Source organism: Talpa occidentalis, unplaced genomic scaffold (genome assembly GCF_014898055.3).
Source record: "Talpa occidentalis isolate TD23 unplaced genomic scaffold, MPIMG_talOcc4v2.1 talOcc4.12, whole genome shotgun sequence".
Classification (NCBI taxonomy): Eukaryota; Metazoa; Chordata; class Mammalia; order Eulipotyphla; family Talpidae; genus Talpa; species Talpa occidentalis.
The window spans coordinates 48,663,222-48,683,114 of record NW_023601212.1 but is presented as its reverse complement, the minus strand read 5'-3'; the positions used below and the strand labels follow the sequence as shown (position 1 = coordinate 48,683,114).

Below are 19,893 nucleotides of genomic sequence, written 5' to 3'. Positions count from 1 at the left end.
CCCAACCGGCCAGGGAGCATCCCACATGGCACAGCAGACCTCTCCTGGCTCTCCCGCTGCTCCCCTCAGCAGTGTACTTGGGTGATCTGCCTGTTCTGTTCCCCATTCTGTCTCTGGTGAATCCTCTCACCCCCCGGATCTCGGGGCTGTACCCCAGTTCTTGTATGCATAAATAAATAAATCTTTTTAAAAAAAAGCATTTACAAGAGAAATATTATTACACTGTAATAATCTTCAAATGACATGAAGTAGAAATTTAAACATCTACTTTATAGGGCTTTACACTTAAGTAAACAGAAATTCAAAGTCTCAGCCTAAGAAGCTGTTATCCTAAAAGAAGAAAAGTCATTTAACTTGGCATAATGGACAATGGGAAGGAAGATGAGGCTTCTGAAAAAGAAACAATTTTATGGTAGGTTTTACCTATGTTCCTCTTCTTAAAAGAAAGTTTGTCAGAATAGACAAGCAGGTCTTCCAAGATAAGTGTCCATACCAGGGATATGTCCTAAATTTTGAGAGAACAGTTCTGTGGATTGTTCAGATGCATAAACATAACTCTTTCAAACACTCTTCCCAAATAAAGCCACAGTCAGAATGTATTTTATTGGATTTAACCCAATTCTTCACTCTCAGTTTAGAATTGAGTCCTCTGATTCATCAAGATAACCAAAGAATATTCAAATCTTATGATTTTACAAGTCAACTACCTAGTTTTAAGTTGCTGACCTAATGGTTTAAAATATAGTTTCTGTCCTCAGTGAGGTCATAGGAAACAAAATAAATACACATTTAAAAGATTCCAGACCAGACGGTATGCTCAAATGGCCAGTGAGTGGTATAATAAGCACAGTTGTAGCATACTCCTAGAATGTAGAAAGGAATTTATATTTCCTTCCAAAAGAAACTGAGATGATAAAGCCCAGAGGACATGATATATTTTAAGCAACGGGTGATGGCCAAGGACTCTGCACAAAAAAAAGACAATGAGTTTCACTAGGAGGAAAAAGGTCAATTCAAGGAGACACCATCTTTTAGCAAGCAGAAACCAAGCTGAGAGAACCCTGTGAACCAAAGCAATCATTTATAAGCATTTATATAATCATCCTTAACTTGAATGATTCTTTAAAGATTCCTAGAGACAACAGAACAGAAAGAAAAAAAAAATGGCTAAGTAGATAGTTAGACAAGAGATGCAAAAAGTACAGAGAGAAGAAAGACATAGATATCACCAAAATCATCTGCTTCTGGGAATAAGAAAAGAATATCAGAATTAAATTTTAATTCAAAAACTATCTCAAATGAAATGGCTTTAACACAATCAGGCCCCTAACAAAACTATGCAGACAATGGAGATGAAATTCATTTTTGCAAAAACCAAAGCAAAACAAAAACAAAACTGAATGTATGTCCATAGCGGAAAAAAAAATCTTTTCTTAGATGGAATAAGTAAATTTTTTTTGCTAGAATTCAACCGCTATTACTTTTTTTAAAAAAATTTATATAACACCTTATTTGTATTTTAATCATTCTTACTATACCTTAATTACCTATCCAATCAAACTGTCTACGAATATATCTGTTAAAACATTCTCTCAATGGGCCTCCCCGGTGGCGCAGCGGTTGAGCGCTGGGTTGCAAAGCTGCCCGCGGCCTCTGTGGCGCCGGTTCGATCCCTGGCTGCTCCCCGGCCACCGGAGGAGGGTCCCACATGGCGTGCAGACCTCTCCTGCGGCCCGCTGCTCCCTTCAGCAGTGTACTTCGGTCCTTCTGCCTGTTCTGCTCCCCGCTCTGGCTCTGGTGAATTCTCTCACCCTCCCGTGCTTCTGACTGTACCCAGTGCTTGTATAAATAGAAAACAAACAAACAAACAAACAAACAAATAAATAAATAAATAAAGCATGCCTCTATTTAAAAAAAAAAAAATGGCATAAAAAAAATTCTCTCAATGAAAAATAAGATCCTATTAAATAATTTATACATTTATATAATAATCAATCTATCAAATGTATGGTATACACCAAATTTTTACAGTTTTAAGCAGTTCTATTACCATTCTCTGTAAACATAATCAAATCTGATTTCAAGTCCCTGAGTTCTGATCTTTGACTCTAAACTCAAAAAGTTCTAGTATTTGACAACATGACTTAAATTAGTGTAAGGCCATTATAACCTTTCATCAGTCTAAAGTGTGACTACATTTCACTGCAGAAATATTACAGTGTTTGACTGGAGGATACTGCTGTGGGTGTTATGTAATATACCCCATTTTGCTACATTTCCTATGATTCTACAAGTACCTAGCTCTAAATTGATGGCCTACTGATGTTTAAAACAGTTCTGTTCTCACTGAACTCACACAGAAGATAAATACACATTTAAAAATATTCCAGAACAAGGCAGTATGTTCAAGTGACCAATGCATGGCAACAAAATAGACACTGTTTTATCATTTCTGGAATTCTCATTTCTAAAACACATCCAGATCTTAAAAATGCTTTGATTCATCTGACACAGCAATGAATACTGTCAAGTAAATCAAGACGTAGTAGTCCTGCCTGGACTGACACTGTATGGATCTGATACAGCATCCATCAGTAGAAATACAGTTGACCCCTGAACAACTCGGGGGTTGGGGGGGGGGGGTGGCTAGAGGCACCTCCAGCACAGCTCTGGCAGTTGGATATGGGTATGTTTCCATATCCTTGGACTCAACCAATATGAATGTAGAGCTACAGAGAAAGAAAAAGCCACCAGTGGATCCACATACCTCAATCCATGCTGTTCAAGGGCCAAGTGTACTTAACGCCGACACTGAGCTCTCAGTGTCAAGAGGATCCAAAGTGTGAACACTGGTTAAGTCTCAGTAAAACAAAGTTGCAAAGGCAGGGAGTGAGGGCTGCACAATGAGCAAAGCACACAGGTCATGGGCTCTTCTTCTCTTGAAGACCTAAGGGTATGAGAATCCAGAGAGTGTGTTTGCTAACTTTTCCAGATCTGCTTCCTAAAACCACTACCCACAGAATGGCATCCTCTGCAGAAGGCACTCCAGGAAAACCAAAACTTGAGAGAGCTGGGATCCTGTAGTTCAGGATTTGGCAAGTACAACAAGTGATGGCATGCCAGAGCCATCTGCCAACATCAGTTCTCCCCTGCCCAGGCTCCATAGCACATATGAGGTAGCCAGGTGACTATGGGCTCTCAGTGACAGACAATACCATGTGTGCTGCTTTCACGTCTCAGTCTTAAGAACCGGGCACACGGTCCCAGCAGTATCTTCCCACTTAGATCACAGAGGGACCTATCACCCAATGACAGCCACGCGGAACTGGACAACACCCTAAGGGAAGGATCATGAAGATGTAAGAACCCTGGGTCCCAAAACGTCTGTATGGATGAGAGATACATCAATGACACTCTCCTCAGGTGAGAGATAAACAAACTTAACGTTTTTTAAGACTACAGTACATCCTCAATATCAGCAATAGGTTCTTGGAAACTGTAACTTTAAGTGAAATGACATAACAAAAGCAGGTCCTAGAATAATGAATGAACGCTTAGATCAATGTCCACCAGGATTACTTTTATTTTCTCATTAACATTATACAGAAACAATGCTGAATGAAAGGGGGACTGCTGTGCTTTATTGCAGAGGCTCTCTGCTATAGTAGCATAGCTTTTAATTAACAGTGCTGGTGAGAAAGCTATACCACATAACCACCCCATCCTCCAGTCCAATTCCAACAACCCGATCTAGAAAGCAAACTCCATCTTGGGAAGATCTAGACAGTATCACTGTTTCTTACCCTCGTGTGCATTTTGTGGCCAGAGTCTCACAGAAAAAGGAATTCAGTCAGTCAGTAAATTTTTGAGCATCTACTACTCTGTAAAAGGTTATGTGCTGTCCACCAGGGATTTACCAGTTAATGGAAAAAAAGAAAGCCAATGAAACCCTCCCTGTATCACACACTCTTCACTCAGAAGCTAAGCTCTAGACCTTCCCTGCTCTGTCCCCAGTATCAAGCAGTGACTTACACATGATAGGTGCTGAAAAAGTAATTGTTAGGTGAATAAACTATCAATAAATTCATCGCGTCCACAATGAAATCATATGTTTACTAGTTTTTGAGATGAATGTCTGGACCCTGAAGAACAAAATAACAAGTGCTACAGACGGGCAGGCGGAAACAGAAATCAAACAAAACCTTTCTGGAGGCGCTGAAGTCTGCCATGGGTTCTGAAGGACAATTAGTAGGTAGCCAAATAAACAAATTTAAAAAGGAACCAAGAAAAGACGTTAGCACCCAGGCTGTGTGGCATGTTTGCTCAGACTAGAACTAAGATCCAGTCATACAATGAACATAACCAATACTCCTCTGATGTGTACACTATTACTTAATGTGTACACTTAATGTGTACACATTAAGCCTAAAAACGGTATCTTTTCTTTAGCATATGTACATTCTATTTGCTTAATATGAACTGCTGTCAACCCAGAGTTGCCCTTCTTTAAACTCCAGATTTCATTTTCATTTCTCAATCTAAAAATCAGGATTTATCGCTTCTCGGCCTTTTCGCTAAAATCAAGTGTAAAAATCGGGATTTATTTGACCAGTTCTCATAAGTCTCCTACTCCTTAGTCAAAGAATCTCAAGGTTGCTAGGAATCTGCAGGATCACCAGATAAATGATCTAGGAAGTCATTTATCTTGATCAGTTAGCATCAGATCTCCTTTGTAGTCATGTGGTCTTTTTCTCTTCTCATGGCACTTTATTCTTTGTCCCAGAGTGGATTTGTTGACATAAACATTCTTGGTCTCCCACTAGACTGCATGTTCTTTATGGACATCCCACATTCTTCTTTATCTCAGTAATCAAAGGCTCTTCATAAAATCATCCTTTAGTCCAACCCCACCAATTCTGGTGGTCCCTGTCAAGTCCCACAATTTGCACATTCCAGGGAACCTCACTGGTTCCTTCAGTCAAGAGGAGTTGTTGCACCGTCCATCCTAAGTCACACGGTCATTCCCACAGGTGGTTTCCTTCCTGGTTTAATACCAATGATGATGCCACAATGCTGTTTTTTTTCCACCCTAACCTCCATTTCTGTCTATTTTATGGGTTAGGACTGAATACTGCAAGTGTCTAAAACAGAAAAGGAACAAGTTCCAAAAAAATCATCCCCTTTGTAAGCTGCAGAATGTCTGTATCTCAGAAACGGTCGCATGTTTCCTTGCAGATGTCTTAAACCTAGAATCATCAATGGCCTTTCCCGTTCCAGCTTTTGTTCTTCTGATAAGGTTACTGTGCTTCCTTGAGACTTCCTGTTTGAATAACCACACACTTGGGTGTTCAAACTCCCATGTGTCCATTATTCACCATAAAAGGGACCTGAGGAAGTAACCAGGCAGTTGAACACAAAATGACATATGAACAAAAACAGCTGTGTGTTAGCAGGGGGGACAAAAAGACAGCAGGGACCTAGGCACTGCTGTGAATTTCAAAAACAAGGTCTATTTAGTCAGGCATGGTTGAAACGCTGCTGATTCAGAACATGAGGGGCCCACTGCATAATTGAAAATCACCAGAGATGTGAATAAGTCTGCTTTTAAGTTACTTCCACATAGTCTCATGCCAACACTATCCTTCCCAACAGTCTCCCTCTCCTTTCTTGCACAGAACTGCCAATGCAACTCAAAGGGTTTCTCACAAACCTTTAATATCTATTTTATTTCAAAAAGAAGACTCCTCCTTCCTCAAGGGTCTTTGCTATAAAACACAGGGAAGCACAGATAGAAATACATGTATCAGAATACACCAAAAGCAGCACAGAAAAAAGCCTTCATTCCCCAAACATCTGGGAAATATGTTAATCTGCAGAATCAGTGTATCTTTTAACACTGCAGATTCACCATCCAAGTCTCATGCCAGGATACAAGAGCTTTAAAGGGGGCATAAGTTGAAAATCAAATCCTTATCAGAGTGGACCCCAAACGAAATGAGCCCCAATTTTACCCATCAGGAGTCATTGCTAACTTGCTTTCTGGCATGTGGCAAAAATTCTGAGAATAGCAGTAAACAAACTAACTTGAGCCTAACGCAATCCTGATAAAGTAAACAAATTTCATTACAGCTGCATTACAGATGTTCCTACAAACTCTCATAAACTGGAGTAGAGTTCTAAGACTTTTGTCTACAACAGATTTTCTATCCCAGAAAGTTATGTCTAAAATATTCACTAGAAATTCAATGTTCTGCATGGAGTCACTCTAAACGTTAACTCTAGATACTCAACCCCACAGAACATGACCCTTTTCCCACAAAGGGTCAATCACATGACCAAAACAAAGAAAGTATACAATTGCTCATTTTGTTTCTAACTCCTCCTTCCCCATAATCTTCATTCTAAGGTAAGGTGCTTCTTCCAAACTCCAAAAAGAATACACAATTTCAATGAAAATTCCTGGATGCTTATTTCTATCAGATAATGATGTGGCATTATAACAGGATAATCTACTAATAATCTACTACTACTAAACTGTTGTGACCAAAACAACAGAAATCATCAGAATAAGGTACACGACACTGAGGTATAGGTATACAGATAACCTGCTAAACCACGGTGTACAACTACACCCTCACTTTTCTTGGTAAGAGATTAATTAAACCAACACCCACCCTAAAACACTTTTTACACCTTTAACTTTTGCTTTCCAACTCCAAAATCTCATGATTGTATTCTCCAGTTGCCACATATTTATAAGCCCATCAGACAACATGCCAGAAAACTAAAAGTTTAAATGTTGTGCAGGCAAGAGTCAGATCTAGATCTAATCATTTTACATGACAACTTATTCTTTAATAGTTTCTGATATAAAGATCATCTTGGGTTTGGAGAGAACATTTAGGCAAATCATTCCTGCTTTTAATCAGGATTTGTGCTGCCAGAGCAGAAAAACATCACTTTCCATTCCCTCTGAGGGGATGGAAAACTCAATACAAGCTGTTCAACTCATTTTCAGCATGCTGTCATGAGCCCCCTTTCAAAAACTTGAATTTCTTCTCTTAGCAATAGGATCTTTTCATTCTCTTTAAACAAAGTTCATTAAAAACAAAAACAAAAACTGAGTAAATTAACCAAATGGAAAACGGCATCTTACCAAATGGAAAAAGTAAAACGGGGGCATTTTAGCCTGACACTCATCAAGCCTCCAATGAAGCAATGGGTGCCACTCCACCCACCATTCTCAAAAGAAAGAAAATTAAGAGTTAGCATATAAAAACCATCCATCACTAACATATAATGATGCAGCCACATGGATCACAGAATCTCACACAGTATGTATTAAGCTGCTATGTGGAGAAAGTAGGACTATGCTTCAATAATACTTAGAATTTAATCAGTCAATACATACCTGCAAAGGAAAACCAATCCTAGAATCTTGAGCTTTAGGAGTGGAGTTAAGGCCTCCCTAGTGGCCTAGGGGTTAAGTCTCAGTGCTATCACCACTACAGCGTGAGTTCGATCTCCAGCCAGGGAGTGAACCCACATGGCACAGCAGACCTCTCCGGTCTTACCCACTGCTCTCCTCGGCAGTATATTTCAGTAGATCTGCCTGTTCTGCACCCCACTCTGTCTCTGGTGAGTCCTCTCACCACCACCATCCTCCCATCCCACACCTCTGGCCTACACCCCAGTTCTACGCAAAAATAAATATATTTTTTTTAAAGAAGTGGAGCTAGTATGTGGTGGGGGAGCAGCACAAAATATAAAATCTAAGTATAGGAACTAAGACTTCTTCAGAGAAAAAACAAAAACTTCAAGGTCTAAAGGTCTCCAGATTTTACCTTAGCTCAGCACACTCTGGAAAATGAAGGAGATAGATTGCTACAGAGAGGCAGACAGTTATAGATTTACAATTCACATATACAGAATTACAGTGAAGAGTATCACTTCTGAGCCAGAAAGATGAAAACAGTAACAAAGAAGTCTCCTGGGACCACAATATTTATCTGCCCATCAATCACTAAAAAGTGTATCTCTTAAGTTAGCAAATTTGAACCAAAATACCTGCCATCTAAGAGTCAGAATTTACTTGGAGCAGGAGGGAAACAAATGGAACGTGGAGTTGTATCACACAGCCTTATCTTTTGGGATGTCAGATAAAATAAGCAACTGAACTAAACTCAGCAATTCTCAACAACCAGAAAAAAGTCATGGATAAGGTAGAAAGGAGATAAGGGAACATTCTCTTGACCACCCCTCAGGAAATGGGGTATGATATACTTTTCCCATCGGCAGACACTGACAAAACCCAGGATCTCATTCTGAAATTCAATAAATTCCTTAGGAATTCCTAGAAGCATTAACAGCTAAATAATATACAAGTACCCAAAACCTAAAATTCCTTCATTGCCAACAATCCTCTGTTCTTCATAAATAGTGGAAGCCCTTTGTTAAAGAAGTAGTCCAAATCCAGATCTCTTCAAGTCAGAGACACCAGGTCTGGTACTCTTTCATTCCACTCCTCATTTAAAGATCTTTCTATAGCTCTCTATTACTTATCAGGTCTGTTCTAACATGGTAGAGTAACAGGAGCACAACAGGTCTGGATTCCAGCCTACACCCAGTCTGCTGGACGTCAGGGAAGTCATTAGTCTTCTAATGTAATTATTAATTCCATAGAGGATATCAGTAGTTGGCAAGATTGCTTAAAAACTCAAAGTACTAACCAGGAGGCATTCAAATGAAAGATGACTTTCTTTTGTCACCTAGTTTTTAAAATCCCCATCTTCCAGCTCATCCTACATATCTCCCCTAATCCATGAAAAGCGAGCAATTCCTTCACCATATCTGGTTACTTTTAGGTCTTTACTCAAAAACACTCACCCTTCTTAGAAAGTCCTCCATCCATGGTCACGAATTTTCTTGAAGATCCAAGTAGCATTCCCTGGCTGACTTCAATCCACACTCTAGAGTACCTTTCAAGCACTTTTCAAAGTTTCAACTAAATTATTTTCACTGTGTTTATAGTCTCCCATTGATTTCCTGTACATGAATGTTTTTGTCTCAGCTCCTCAAACACATTACAAATTACCTGAGGATAAAGAAGTATCTCAACATCTATTGTTTCCCACACAGCCCATGTTAAAATGCCCATAAATGAAGAGTTTTCTCACCAGTTGCTTATTTGCATAAGGCCTTTGTCCACGAACTAGTTAGAACCACAATCACATAAATTCATCTCCTTTTGGGTGGGTAGGTCTTTTCACTTAGTTGGAAACACTTCACAAAATTTCAAACGTCTCTAAGAAAAGCACACAATTCAAACTTCAGACTTACCTCTTTCTACAAAGTTCAGAGACAAAGCCACTACCTTAGAATAAGTCAAAGGAAAGACAGGGTTTTCATATTTTATAAGTATTTCATGGGACATTAGGTTCTCACCAGAGATTAAACAACAAATTACACAAAAGCCAGACACTGTAACCAAAACGCATGCCAGGCAGAGACATTCTTAGAGACTTCTCTAAATCTGCAGCAAACCCCACAAACTTACCATTTTACCACTTCAAACCACAAAGCATAACCAAGACCACTATTTGCTTTAAGGTAGGTAAAAAGAGCAGAGAACTGCTCTTCCCCACATTCAACTTCTGAGACTTTCCAGGCAGCTCACCTGAATACCAAAAGTACTCTGCAGGTACTTCAGTTAAAAATCAGTTGGTTTAGGACCTCCCCGGTGGTGCAGCGGTTGAGCGCCGAGTTGCGAAGCTGCCCGCAGCCTCTGCAGCACTGGTTCGATCTCCAGCTGCTCCCCGGCCACCGGAGGAGGGTCCCACATGGCACGCAGACCTCTCCTGCCACCCGCTGCTCCCCTCAGCAGTGTACTTCAGTCCTTCTGCCTGTTCTGCTCCCCGCTCTGGCTCTGGTGAATTCTCTCACCCTCCCGCGCTTCTGACTGTACCCAGTGCTTGTATAAATAAATAAATCTTAAAAAAAAAAAATCAGCTGGTTTATTTGTACATTCACTCAACAAGTATTTGTCAATGCCTATTAATGCTGGCAACTTCTAATAGAGTAAGAAGAGGTGAGAGAAACATATCTGAGATGTGTGAGCCTCAAATTCTGTGCTCTCCTCTTTCAAGCCAAAAATTATGCAAAAGCAAACAAAATCACATATATTGTGTTGTAATTGGTTGAAAACTACCCTAATTCTTTTTTTAACTTGAGAAATGTTCATGCACTAAAGTACACAAATATTAAATGTAGACCTCTGAATTTGTAGAAACATATACTCTTACCAATTCCACCAAGTCAAGATGCAGAACATAAAGTCAGAACTATAAAGGAGAAATAATAACTGGTCATCAACTGTCTCTCTAAAAACACAAGTAGGTGCCTCTGTAGTCACTGCCATGGCAATCATTCAAGTGGGCAGGAACCTTCACACACTGTGATCTATCACCATAAAACAAAATTCACTGAGTACCAAATTCTATACAAAACCATTTGGATTTGTTGATTCCAGGAGGCTGATTCTGGATTATTATTTCCAGCAAGTCTCAAAACAAAAAAGAAAATACAATAACAAAAATCCACTGTTGTTTTCAGCACAACAGAAAGCAGCCACACAAATGGAAAGAAAAGAGTAAAAGAAGGGAGTAGAGGGAATATATAACTCCTAAAGTTTTATTTTTTTTAAAGATTTATTTATTCTTTTTTTTTAATTTTTTTTTTTTAAGATTTATTTATTTATTTATACAAGCACTGGGTACAGTCAGAAATGCGGGAGGGTGAGAGAATTCACCAGAGCCAGAGCGGGGAGCAGAGCAGGCAGAAGGACCGAAGTACACTGCTGAGGGGAGCAGCGGGCGGCAGGAGAGGTCTGCGTGCCATGTGGGATCCTCCTCCGCTGGCCGGGGAGCAGCCGGGGATCGAACTGGCGCTGCACAGGCTGCGGGCAGCTTCGCAACCCAGCGCTCAACCGCTGTGCCACCGGGGAGGCCCAACTCCTAAAGTTTTAATTGAAATAATATAAGTCCCGTAATTCATCTCCCAGTCTAGCCACAAGGTTCTCCTCCCACAAGAGATCTGAGAGGTCCATTGTCTAAGAAAGAGATAAGTCTGCTTTATTTTATTTCATGAATATGTGGCAGCATGGGCACCAGGCTGACTGGTCCCAGTTATTTTAGGCTGGCCCCTTGGAAGAGCCCATGGAAAGAAAAGCAGATGTACTTAATTAGTGTCACCACTGTCTGGCACAACACTCTAAAACCTCAGGGACATTTCTATAAATGAGCTTTCTGGAATCCCTTTTAGCAAGCTGTCAAATTTAGGTCCAAATGAGCAAACATCTAACTTTATCATTTTACAGGAAAGGAGATGCCTGCAAATTCCAGCAGGGCCCTCTTACAAATCTCATGCAAGCAATGTAGACAAAGTAATAAAGCCAGCACACAGTCATCTTGAAATTGTATCCTCTGAAACAGAGAATTTAAAATAAGGGACAGATTAATTCCATATTTTTAAAAAATTTTCTCAGGAATTTTAGGTAGTGTAAATAAACAAACAGCTCTGCTCTAAACTTTGATACTTTTCCCTAAAACCCAAACAGAGCAATGGTAGAGCTGTCAAAACAAGGATATAGTAAATAGGTGTGTATTTAGGTTCTACAGCCTGTTAAATGATGGTGGTTCATCTACTTAACACTTCACCATGAGATACAGTGGGCTACACTGTACATTTATAATTCTTCACTAGCCTGAAGAGAAGACATACCCCAGTCCCTTTAACTGTACTCACAATGAATTACACTAAAAACAATACCATACATCATAAGCAAATAAAGTATTTCACTGCAACCTTTCTCCACAACTGATCTCTTTTAATGGCTTTTTCTCCAATAGACATGTGAATATATACTTTAAATAAAATTTGTCTAAATCCATTTCAAAAGAAAAAATGTACAATATTAACACTGAAATTTTAGAAATACATTTCACATGCGCAATTCAAATCTCAGCATTTTCTCGTAAAATTAATCTAGCTGACTTCAAATCATGTAAGTCTAATTTTTTACACCAAAGTTATAGGTCTTTCAATTCCTTAGCCAACTAAGTACTTTTTCAAAGCTACAGAAATAAAGCCACTCTGTTATCATCTTTTTATTAGCTACCAAGGCACCTCAGGAAAATGAAGAGATAACATTAATAAAAACAGACATAAACTTAAAAGCAATGCTAAGAAGAATTTAATGTGCAGTGTTCGGGGACTTTTTATAACTCAGACATTCACTTATTCACTCATCAAACATGTTGCTTAGCCCTGGAGATCCAAGGCCTGCAGTCTCTACCCAAATGGTAAGTGAATGCTCTCTGGGCTTGCACCTTTCACTTAGAACTTACTACATGGCACTGGCCATTCGGTCTAGAGCAGTGGTCACCAAATCAAACCTAAGCTGTAGAGGGCCAGATAGTAAATACTTTAGGCTTTGCAGGCTGACACATAAAGTATCATAATTACTCAACCCTGCCTTTGTAGCACAAAAGCAGCCACAGACAATATGTTAATAAATGAACTTGACTGCTTTCAAATAAAATTTTATGGGTACTAAAATTTGAATTTCATATAATTTTCACCTGTCACAAAATAATGTTTTGATTTTTTTAAAGATTTATTTATTTATGCGTACAAAAACTGAGGTGTAAGCCAGAGGTGCAGGGCAGTGAGAGAATTCACCAGAGAGAGTGGGGAACAGAATAGGCAGATCTACTGAAACACACTGCTGAGGGGAGCAGCAGGTGAGACAGGAGAGATCTGCTGTGCCATGTGGGTTTCTCCCTGGCCGGCCTGGGATGGAACTCATGTTGCAGTGGCTGGCGATAGCCTGATGGCGCTGTCTTTAACCCCTACACCACCAGGGAGGCCTTCTTTTCATTTTTTAAAGCAATTAAAAATATAAAAACTATTCTTAGCCCCGTGGCCCATACAGAAATAGGTGGCAGCTCTGGACTAGACTGGGCCAGTGGACAATAACTTGCCTTCTCCCTGAGTCCTAGTTTTACACATCCTAGACACAAGCTCCATGAGGTTGGGGCCATAGCCTATGGATTACTATATATCCAGGAAAGTGTTTGGTGCTGAGGATACCTTAGCAAGCAATAAACAAACACATATTCTTTATATTGAACTGAGCTAAAAAGGTGACTAAGTCCCTGACCATGCCTGCAAAGAACTCATAGTATACAAAAGGAGAGAGGAGTAAACAGACTGACAATACCATGTGAGAGAAAGTACAGTCTGAAATATAAGTGCTTTGGTAAATATCTATAGGGTGGAGTGAGTAGGACAGCTAAACCCAGTTAGAAAATAGGGCAGGAAGAGATGGGGGAGTGAAAGGATTCCTGAAGGTAGTTAACAGCTAGGAGAAGTGTTTCAAATCACAGAAGCAGCTTTAGAAGAAGTAAGGCCTAGAGGTTATAAAAAGGTCCAGACCCTCTAGCACCTTGTACACCACACCTAGGAGTCTGTAGTTTACCCCAATGTCTAGAGAGACCACTGCAGAATTTTTACAGGAAACATGATCAGTTTTGCACTTTAGAACCATGACTGAGTCTAAAGTGTAGCTGTCCAAATATATGGGGCAAAACTGGAGGCAGAAAGACCAACAGTTAGAAAACTGTTAGTAATCCAGGTGAAATTCATTGGGGAGCTATAGGCGGGGGAGGCAAAGAAGATGGCATCAGAAATAAGGATTCAAGTGACAATCCTTGCTGGATAGAGGAGGTAAAACTGGACTAGGGCAGATTATAGTTAAGGATGGGTCAGGGAGAAACAAGCGGAATTACAGCTGCCCAGACTGACCCACCTCCCAGTTATGAGTCCTGTCTGCTCAGGGAATAAACTTTAGACAGTATGGTTACCTTTCAAGGGAGACCAGGCAAAAAAGCAGTAAAGAACTATAAGGTTAAACAGGAATGCCGTCTGAGATGTGGCTTTGAGGCCTTGAGTTAGGTGAGAGGATGAATAAATAATGAATTGTTTGGACATGGCCTCCGGATATGCCCAACTGAACACATCCAACAAGCCTTTAGGTTTGGAGAATGAGCTTGCCTAGCGATACAAGTTTACACATTTACTGATTTGCAAATAGTAGCTGAAGAGGTATTGATTGCTCCTGGGACCGTGAACGGAATCCAGAAACCTAAGTGAAAAGCAGCAAAGGGTAATAGAGGAAAACCAAAAAGCCAAAGGAGTCTGGTATCTTAGAATCAGTGTGGACAAGAAATTGTATTTTAAAGTTGCCCTGGAATAAACTAGTCACTCTTTTGAGAGATTTGTTAGAGATGCCAAGAGCTACTAGGACTAGTTGTAGTAGCCCAAGGAGGCAAAAACCTACTTCTACTGTGAACTTTGAACAAATCACAACCTCAGAATCCTCATCTTTGCCTTCACTGAGTTGAGAAAATACAGTCAGTGATAAAGTAGAGGTTTTATAAAATGTAAAATATAAAATATATAAAGACATTTATTATTTTAATGGCATTTTAAGTGAGTATGAAGATTCCACCTGTAAAAATCTGAAGACAGAAACCTCACTCATCTATACTTTTCTATCAGGTACAGTACTGTGTACTTAATAGGTATTTAAAAAATGTTAGCAGACTATGTGGCAGTAACCTGACTCTGTATGCACAGGAAGCATAGCAAAAGGCATATGCAACTTCCGAAAAGGATTTAGAACTGAAATAGTCAAACTTCATCCCTCCCACAAATGTCATCAATGACAAAATAATGGGGGTGGAGGGTGGAGGCCACTAGTTTCCACTTCCCTCCTTAAGTGTAAATTTCTTTTCTGGATGCTTTGGAAAGAAGGAGAACGCATTTACAGAAAAAGCAGTGAATTGGAGAACAGGAGAAAAGCCAACAGCAACTTTCTAAAACTGTGTCCAACAACTATTGGCCATAAAAGAAAAGCTCCTTAAATTCTCAAGTTGAAACCTGCAAAATGTAAATCAGGCCTTTGTGAGACAAACTAAAATAGTGTCCCCTCAGGGTGCACAAATACCACAGTGAAGTCACCAAAGTGGCTATTCCCTCACATAGAACCTTCATTTCAAAGATTTTCTTGGGAGGGAAATGCTGTTTGTTTCATGTTATACACTCTTAAGATGACCAAACAGAACAAAATGCAATAGTCCTAGATACCAATTATTCTGAGTCACAACAGGATATTTCAATCTAGCTTTAAAATCATTGTTTCATCACTGTTTGTTCTTAAAGCTAATGAGAAGCTTGGAAACTAATCTGGTTTTGGTGTAAATTTTAGGAGTTCCATAAACTTCGATTAAGTTGGTTTTATAAGCAATCTCTTCCTTAACTGTTTTTAGAAAGGAAAGCCACCTTCCTCCAACTTCAAGACCAAGTCTGCCAAGTTTCCATCCACAATGATTATCTTGCTAAAGGACTACTTAATAAAAGGCAGATTCTCAGCCACAATCTTATCAACTATCGACTGATAGAGATAAAATTTATGGCTTACTATTATAAAACATAAAAGTCAAACTTTTAAACAGCAATTGAAATGTTAGAAGATCCAAATGTTGAAGGCAACGTAAGAAAGACTTCTTTTTGGAAAAGGATGCTTGGCTGAGCTTTCTCTTCAGTACATGCAGAAAATGCTATTCTGATTCCCACAGCAACTTTAACTCGTTATATCTGAGGACATGCTGCACTCTCAACTACTGATGCTTTCAGAGTAAATGATTTTCCTGGCTTTTGTACAAGTGATGACAATGGTACAATGACCTATGTTGTACTTGTCAACTGCTAAAGTATGCCTCACCCACCAAAAAAGCAGTAAAAATTATGTAATTTTATACAAACACACACAAAACCTTGCTGGAAGGTTATATTAGAAATTGTGAAAGGTGGTCTCTAGGATACCTCAGCAACTGCAGATACTTACTGTTCCAATTCATCATGTCTTGTTTTAGGTGTACAATAAATAAGAATTCTGATCAGTACCAGAATGTTTCTTATGATTACTGAAGTGTGATCTGACTTACTTATTTTAATGTGTACCATGTTTAATACTCAACATAAAAAGGAAGGTAAGAAAGTGACGGCTACACATAGTTTTTTCACTCTGCCCACTCCGTGTCTCACATGCTCGGGAAGGGCACAGCACAATATATGCATCACTTGTTTAAGGGTATGTGAAATCTGAACTGGGTGGGAGATTTAATAGATGCACAAACAGTCATGGTCCTTCAGTTCATGGGAAACAACTAGTTAGCCAGAGCCCATGGAGTAACTGGAGTTAGGCAGGGAATACACTGAACATCAAAACACAGAATCATACATAAAGCTCTGTTTGCTACAAATATACCTGTGACATGCATGTAGACATATTCTTGTCACCAGAAAGGTGGTGTAGAGGAGACAAGAGAAAGAAAAAGGGGAGAGGGGGAGATTGAAACATCAACCCAACAACAAACAAATCTCTCCCTTCCCCCACCTTCCCCACCACACACAATTTCCTCCAGAACATCATTTCTTATGCAAGAACAAGTATAATTAGGTTTTTGTCAAGTTTTGGGAAACTGTCTATCTAAAAGTTTAAAATAAAAGCATTTCTGGCTCATCACAGTACTCAGAGGCAAACTATTTTAAATAACGTTTCTAAGTTTTAAATCCACAGCTTTGCAAATTTCATATTACCAAAAGCTGAATTTTCAGCAAAAACAAGTACAAACATGAAATTTTTAAAGTAAACTGTCATGTTCAAGTCCCAATTAAAATCTCTCTTGACATTTTAATCACCACAACCCAAAGTTAATATATCTTTCCCCTAGTAGCAGCAGCCTGACTGATATAGCCCTCACCACAGTAACTTTGTAATGGAGAAGTCATCACTACCATCTCCCTACCTCTGCTATCACGTGAATTAACCTTTTGCTCCATAGTGCCCACAGGAGAAAACTCAGAAGGCTAAAACTGACAGCCCCATCATACCTAAATGAGATTTTTGTTCAGAAAATTTTAATACTTTCAGGCACTTTGAGACAGGGCAAAGCCTTTGCTTTAAAAACTTTACTACCTGAAAACACATAAACACAACTTCACGGGTATTCATAATTCAACACAGAAATTTTAACAAGTCAAAATGTAAACAAAAATAGTTGGACATAATTCAGAAGTATTTTGGCTAAGTTTAAAAATAGAACATTTAGGAGAAAATAGCTAAACGGCATCCACACCAAGGTCCCAGGAGACCCTATGTCTCTTACAGTGTCTTTGGAAAAGCACCTGTTCCAAGATACCATTAACTCTATACGCTTCCAAAGTCTCTGAAAAACTGCACTTCAGTACAGCTGACCGCCTCCATCTCTAAGAAACAGGTGCCTCAGAGTTTCACTTTAGAAACTTATTTTCAAAAAGATTCCTTTTCCTCATGACCTGTCTACAAATATTTACTACAACAGTGCTAAATACTGCTCTTCTAAAACTTATTCCACATATTGCCACTAACTCCATCTTTCAGAGCACTTTTGGTAAGTCATTCTTTGTCTGGAATCTGGACACTGTGTGTGAAGTTCAGTGTACCAGACAGCAGTGGAAAGAAATCATAAAACCATGACCAAAAGAACCATCTTACTACAAAATGTTCTTTTCAAACATCCCCAAATAATGTTATTAAGCCTTATAAAATTATCCTGCTTTGATAGAAGAATGGCTCAAGACAAGCTGTTCTCTCCAGAAGTTCATGACTACCAGGTTATGGATGAATCAAGCCTTTCAATACAGTGGGGACTGAAGAGCTACAAAATCAAATTGTCAGTTTCCATACATGTTACTCTGTTAAACACAATAATGAATCACTCTACTTGTTCATGTACTTCAGTGATGAAGAAAACACTTATCTAGATCAAACACGACTTGAATACTTGAGGATAAACATGTGCATCCTCATCCACCACCCAGCAATGAAATTTTCTATACATTCCTTTCCTGATTTCCAAAAGGTCATCTCTAAACAAGTTTCTACACTTGCCCTAAATCAAAACAAAAGGGAAGACAGTAAGGAGACCTTTTTACCCAGGGACAAAACTGTGCCCAGCAAGTAACAGTAAGTGCAGACACTTCCTCTTGTTTTCTCTGTAGTAGGATTAGCAGTGAAATAGCTCTGTGGCCCTTAATTAAGGTTAAACAGCTCTGAAGAACAATCACTTTAAAAGTGGATGTCTCTTTTAATTACACCTAGGCAATACCGGTAGTAAAGGCATTTGCTTCCCGCAAATTTCTTAACTTAGACCCCTTCCTCTCTAGATTGTTCAACAGTGCAAACAGCAAACACCCTCAAGCCTGGAAAGAGGGCTATTTAAACGAGGTAGGAGTGCGCAAGGTGAACCTTCTTGCCTCTGACCAAGAAAGCGTTGTGACGGCCCTGCAAGGAAAGAGAAAACCGAGGACGGGGGTTTCTGATGAGAACTCCAGAAAGAGGGATACAAACGCCGAAATGGTGAATGATCAAGGCAGAGGGAATCCGGCGAGGTTAGAAAGGAAGGGAAAGCAGAGTGATGCTGGCACCAAGTAACCTGGCCTCCTGGTTCAGAGCGAGATCTAGTCTAGAAACTGGAGAAGGGAATGCCTGTGCGGCCGGTGCTGGGGGCAGGGAGCCAACACGGGCGGTTTGGGCCCCGAAAGCTGGGCCAGGAGGAAGATGGCCCGGGAGCTGGGCTGTTGGCGAGCAGAAGAGGGGGACAGGGCTGTCACCGCTTACCCAGGTGCAGCGTGAGGTTGATGGAGTTGGGGTACTGCACCCCGGCCAGCATGGTCTGGCTTTGCCACCAGGTGGTGTCGGCCTGGTTGTTGTAGTCGGTCAAGAAGGCTGCCCCGTGCTGCAGGTGGGGCTGCCCGGCGTCGCACAGGTGACAGGACTTGGTGACCCCGGTCACCCCGGTCTGCACGCAGTACTCCTCGGGCGGAGTCCCGCACGTGTTGGTGGCCACCACGGTCACGTTGAAGGCGGCGTTGACGAACTCGGGCATGCAGCGCTGCGGCCGCCCGCCCTCGTCCGTGCACTCGTCCATGGCTGCCCGGGCGCAGCCCGCCGCGGCGGCCGCCAGCACGGCCAGCACCGGCCAGAGCCGCCCGCGGGGCCGCAGCGCGCCCGCCGCCCGCTCGCCGCCCCTCATCGCTCCGCCCGTGCGCTGGGCCACGACGAAGGCAAAGGCGCGGGCACCTTCCTCTCGCCCCGCGGCGTCCCCGGGAGGCCGCTCCGCCCGCCGCGCCTCGGGGCCACGGCCCGGACTCTCGGGGAGGGCGGCGGCGGCTCGCGCGGGAAAGACTGGCCGCCGGGCCGGCGGCGGACACGGCGGGCTCTCGGGGCACTGGCCGCTGCGCCGCCTCCGCGCCTCCCTCCACCCGCCGGGACTGCAGCGGCGCTCGGCGTCGACCCCCGACTTCCGAGCGCGTGCCCGAGCGCGCGCCCCCGGGAGGAAGGCGCAGGGGGTGGGGTCGGCGGGGTGGGGTGGGGTCTGGCCGTGGAGAAAGCCCAGCCCCGGCCTCCTCGCCGCCGCGCCCGCGGCCCCCGGCGCTGCTCCCCCGCCCTCCGCGCGCCGCGGATGCGCCTGAGAACGGGCGGCGGGGGGGCGGCTCGCGCTCGGGCCCGCGGCGCGCGGTCGGCGAGGGAGGGCCTTGAGGGGCGCCAGGGGTGGGCGGGGAGCGGGAGGGGGGAGGCAGGCGAGCCGGGGAGGGGGGAGGGGGCAGGGGGAGGCGCGGCGGGGCGGTGCATGCCGGGAGGGGAAGGGAGGCTGCGGGAGCCGGCGCCCTGGGAGGGGTGGGCCCAGGGGTGCCTCAGCTCCGCGTCCCCGGGAGACGCCGGATTGC

The 19,893-nt window shown here is 41.8% G+C and overlaps 1 protein-coding gene across 2 annotated transcripts in view; it reads right to left on the bottom strand.

The window, feature by feature from the left end:
* LAMC1 (laminin subunit gamma 1) overlaps positions 1-19,438 on the bottom strand; it is a 127,109-nt gene extending 107,671 nt beyond the window's left edge. The window contains exon 1 of one of the 2 annotated variants that reach the window (XM_037506271.2): positions 18,785-19,438. In XM_037506271.2, the coding sequence (XP_037362168.1) occupies positions 18,785-19,199 (415 nt within the window). In that variant the 5' untranslated portion in view covers positions 19,200-19,438. The remainder of the gene's footprint in view (positions 1-18,784) is intronic. The other variant, XM_054693400.1, reaches the window with a different exon arrangement.
* Positions 19,439-19,893: the final 455 nt, after the last annotated feature.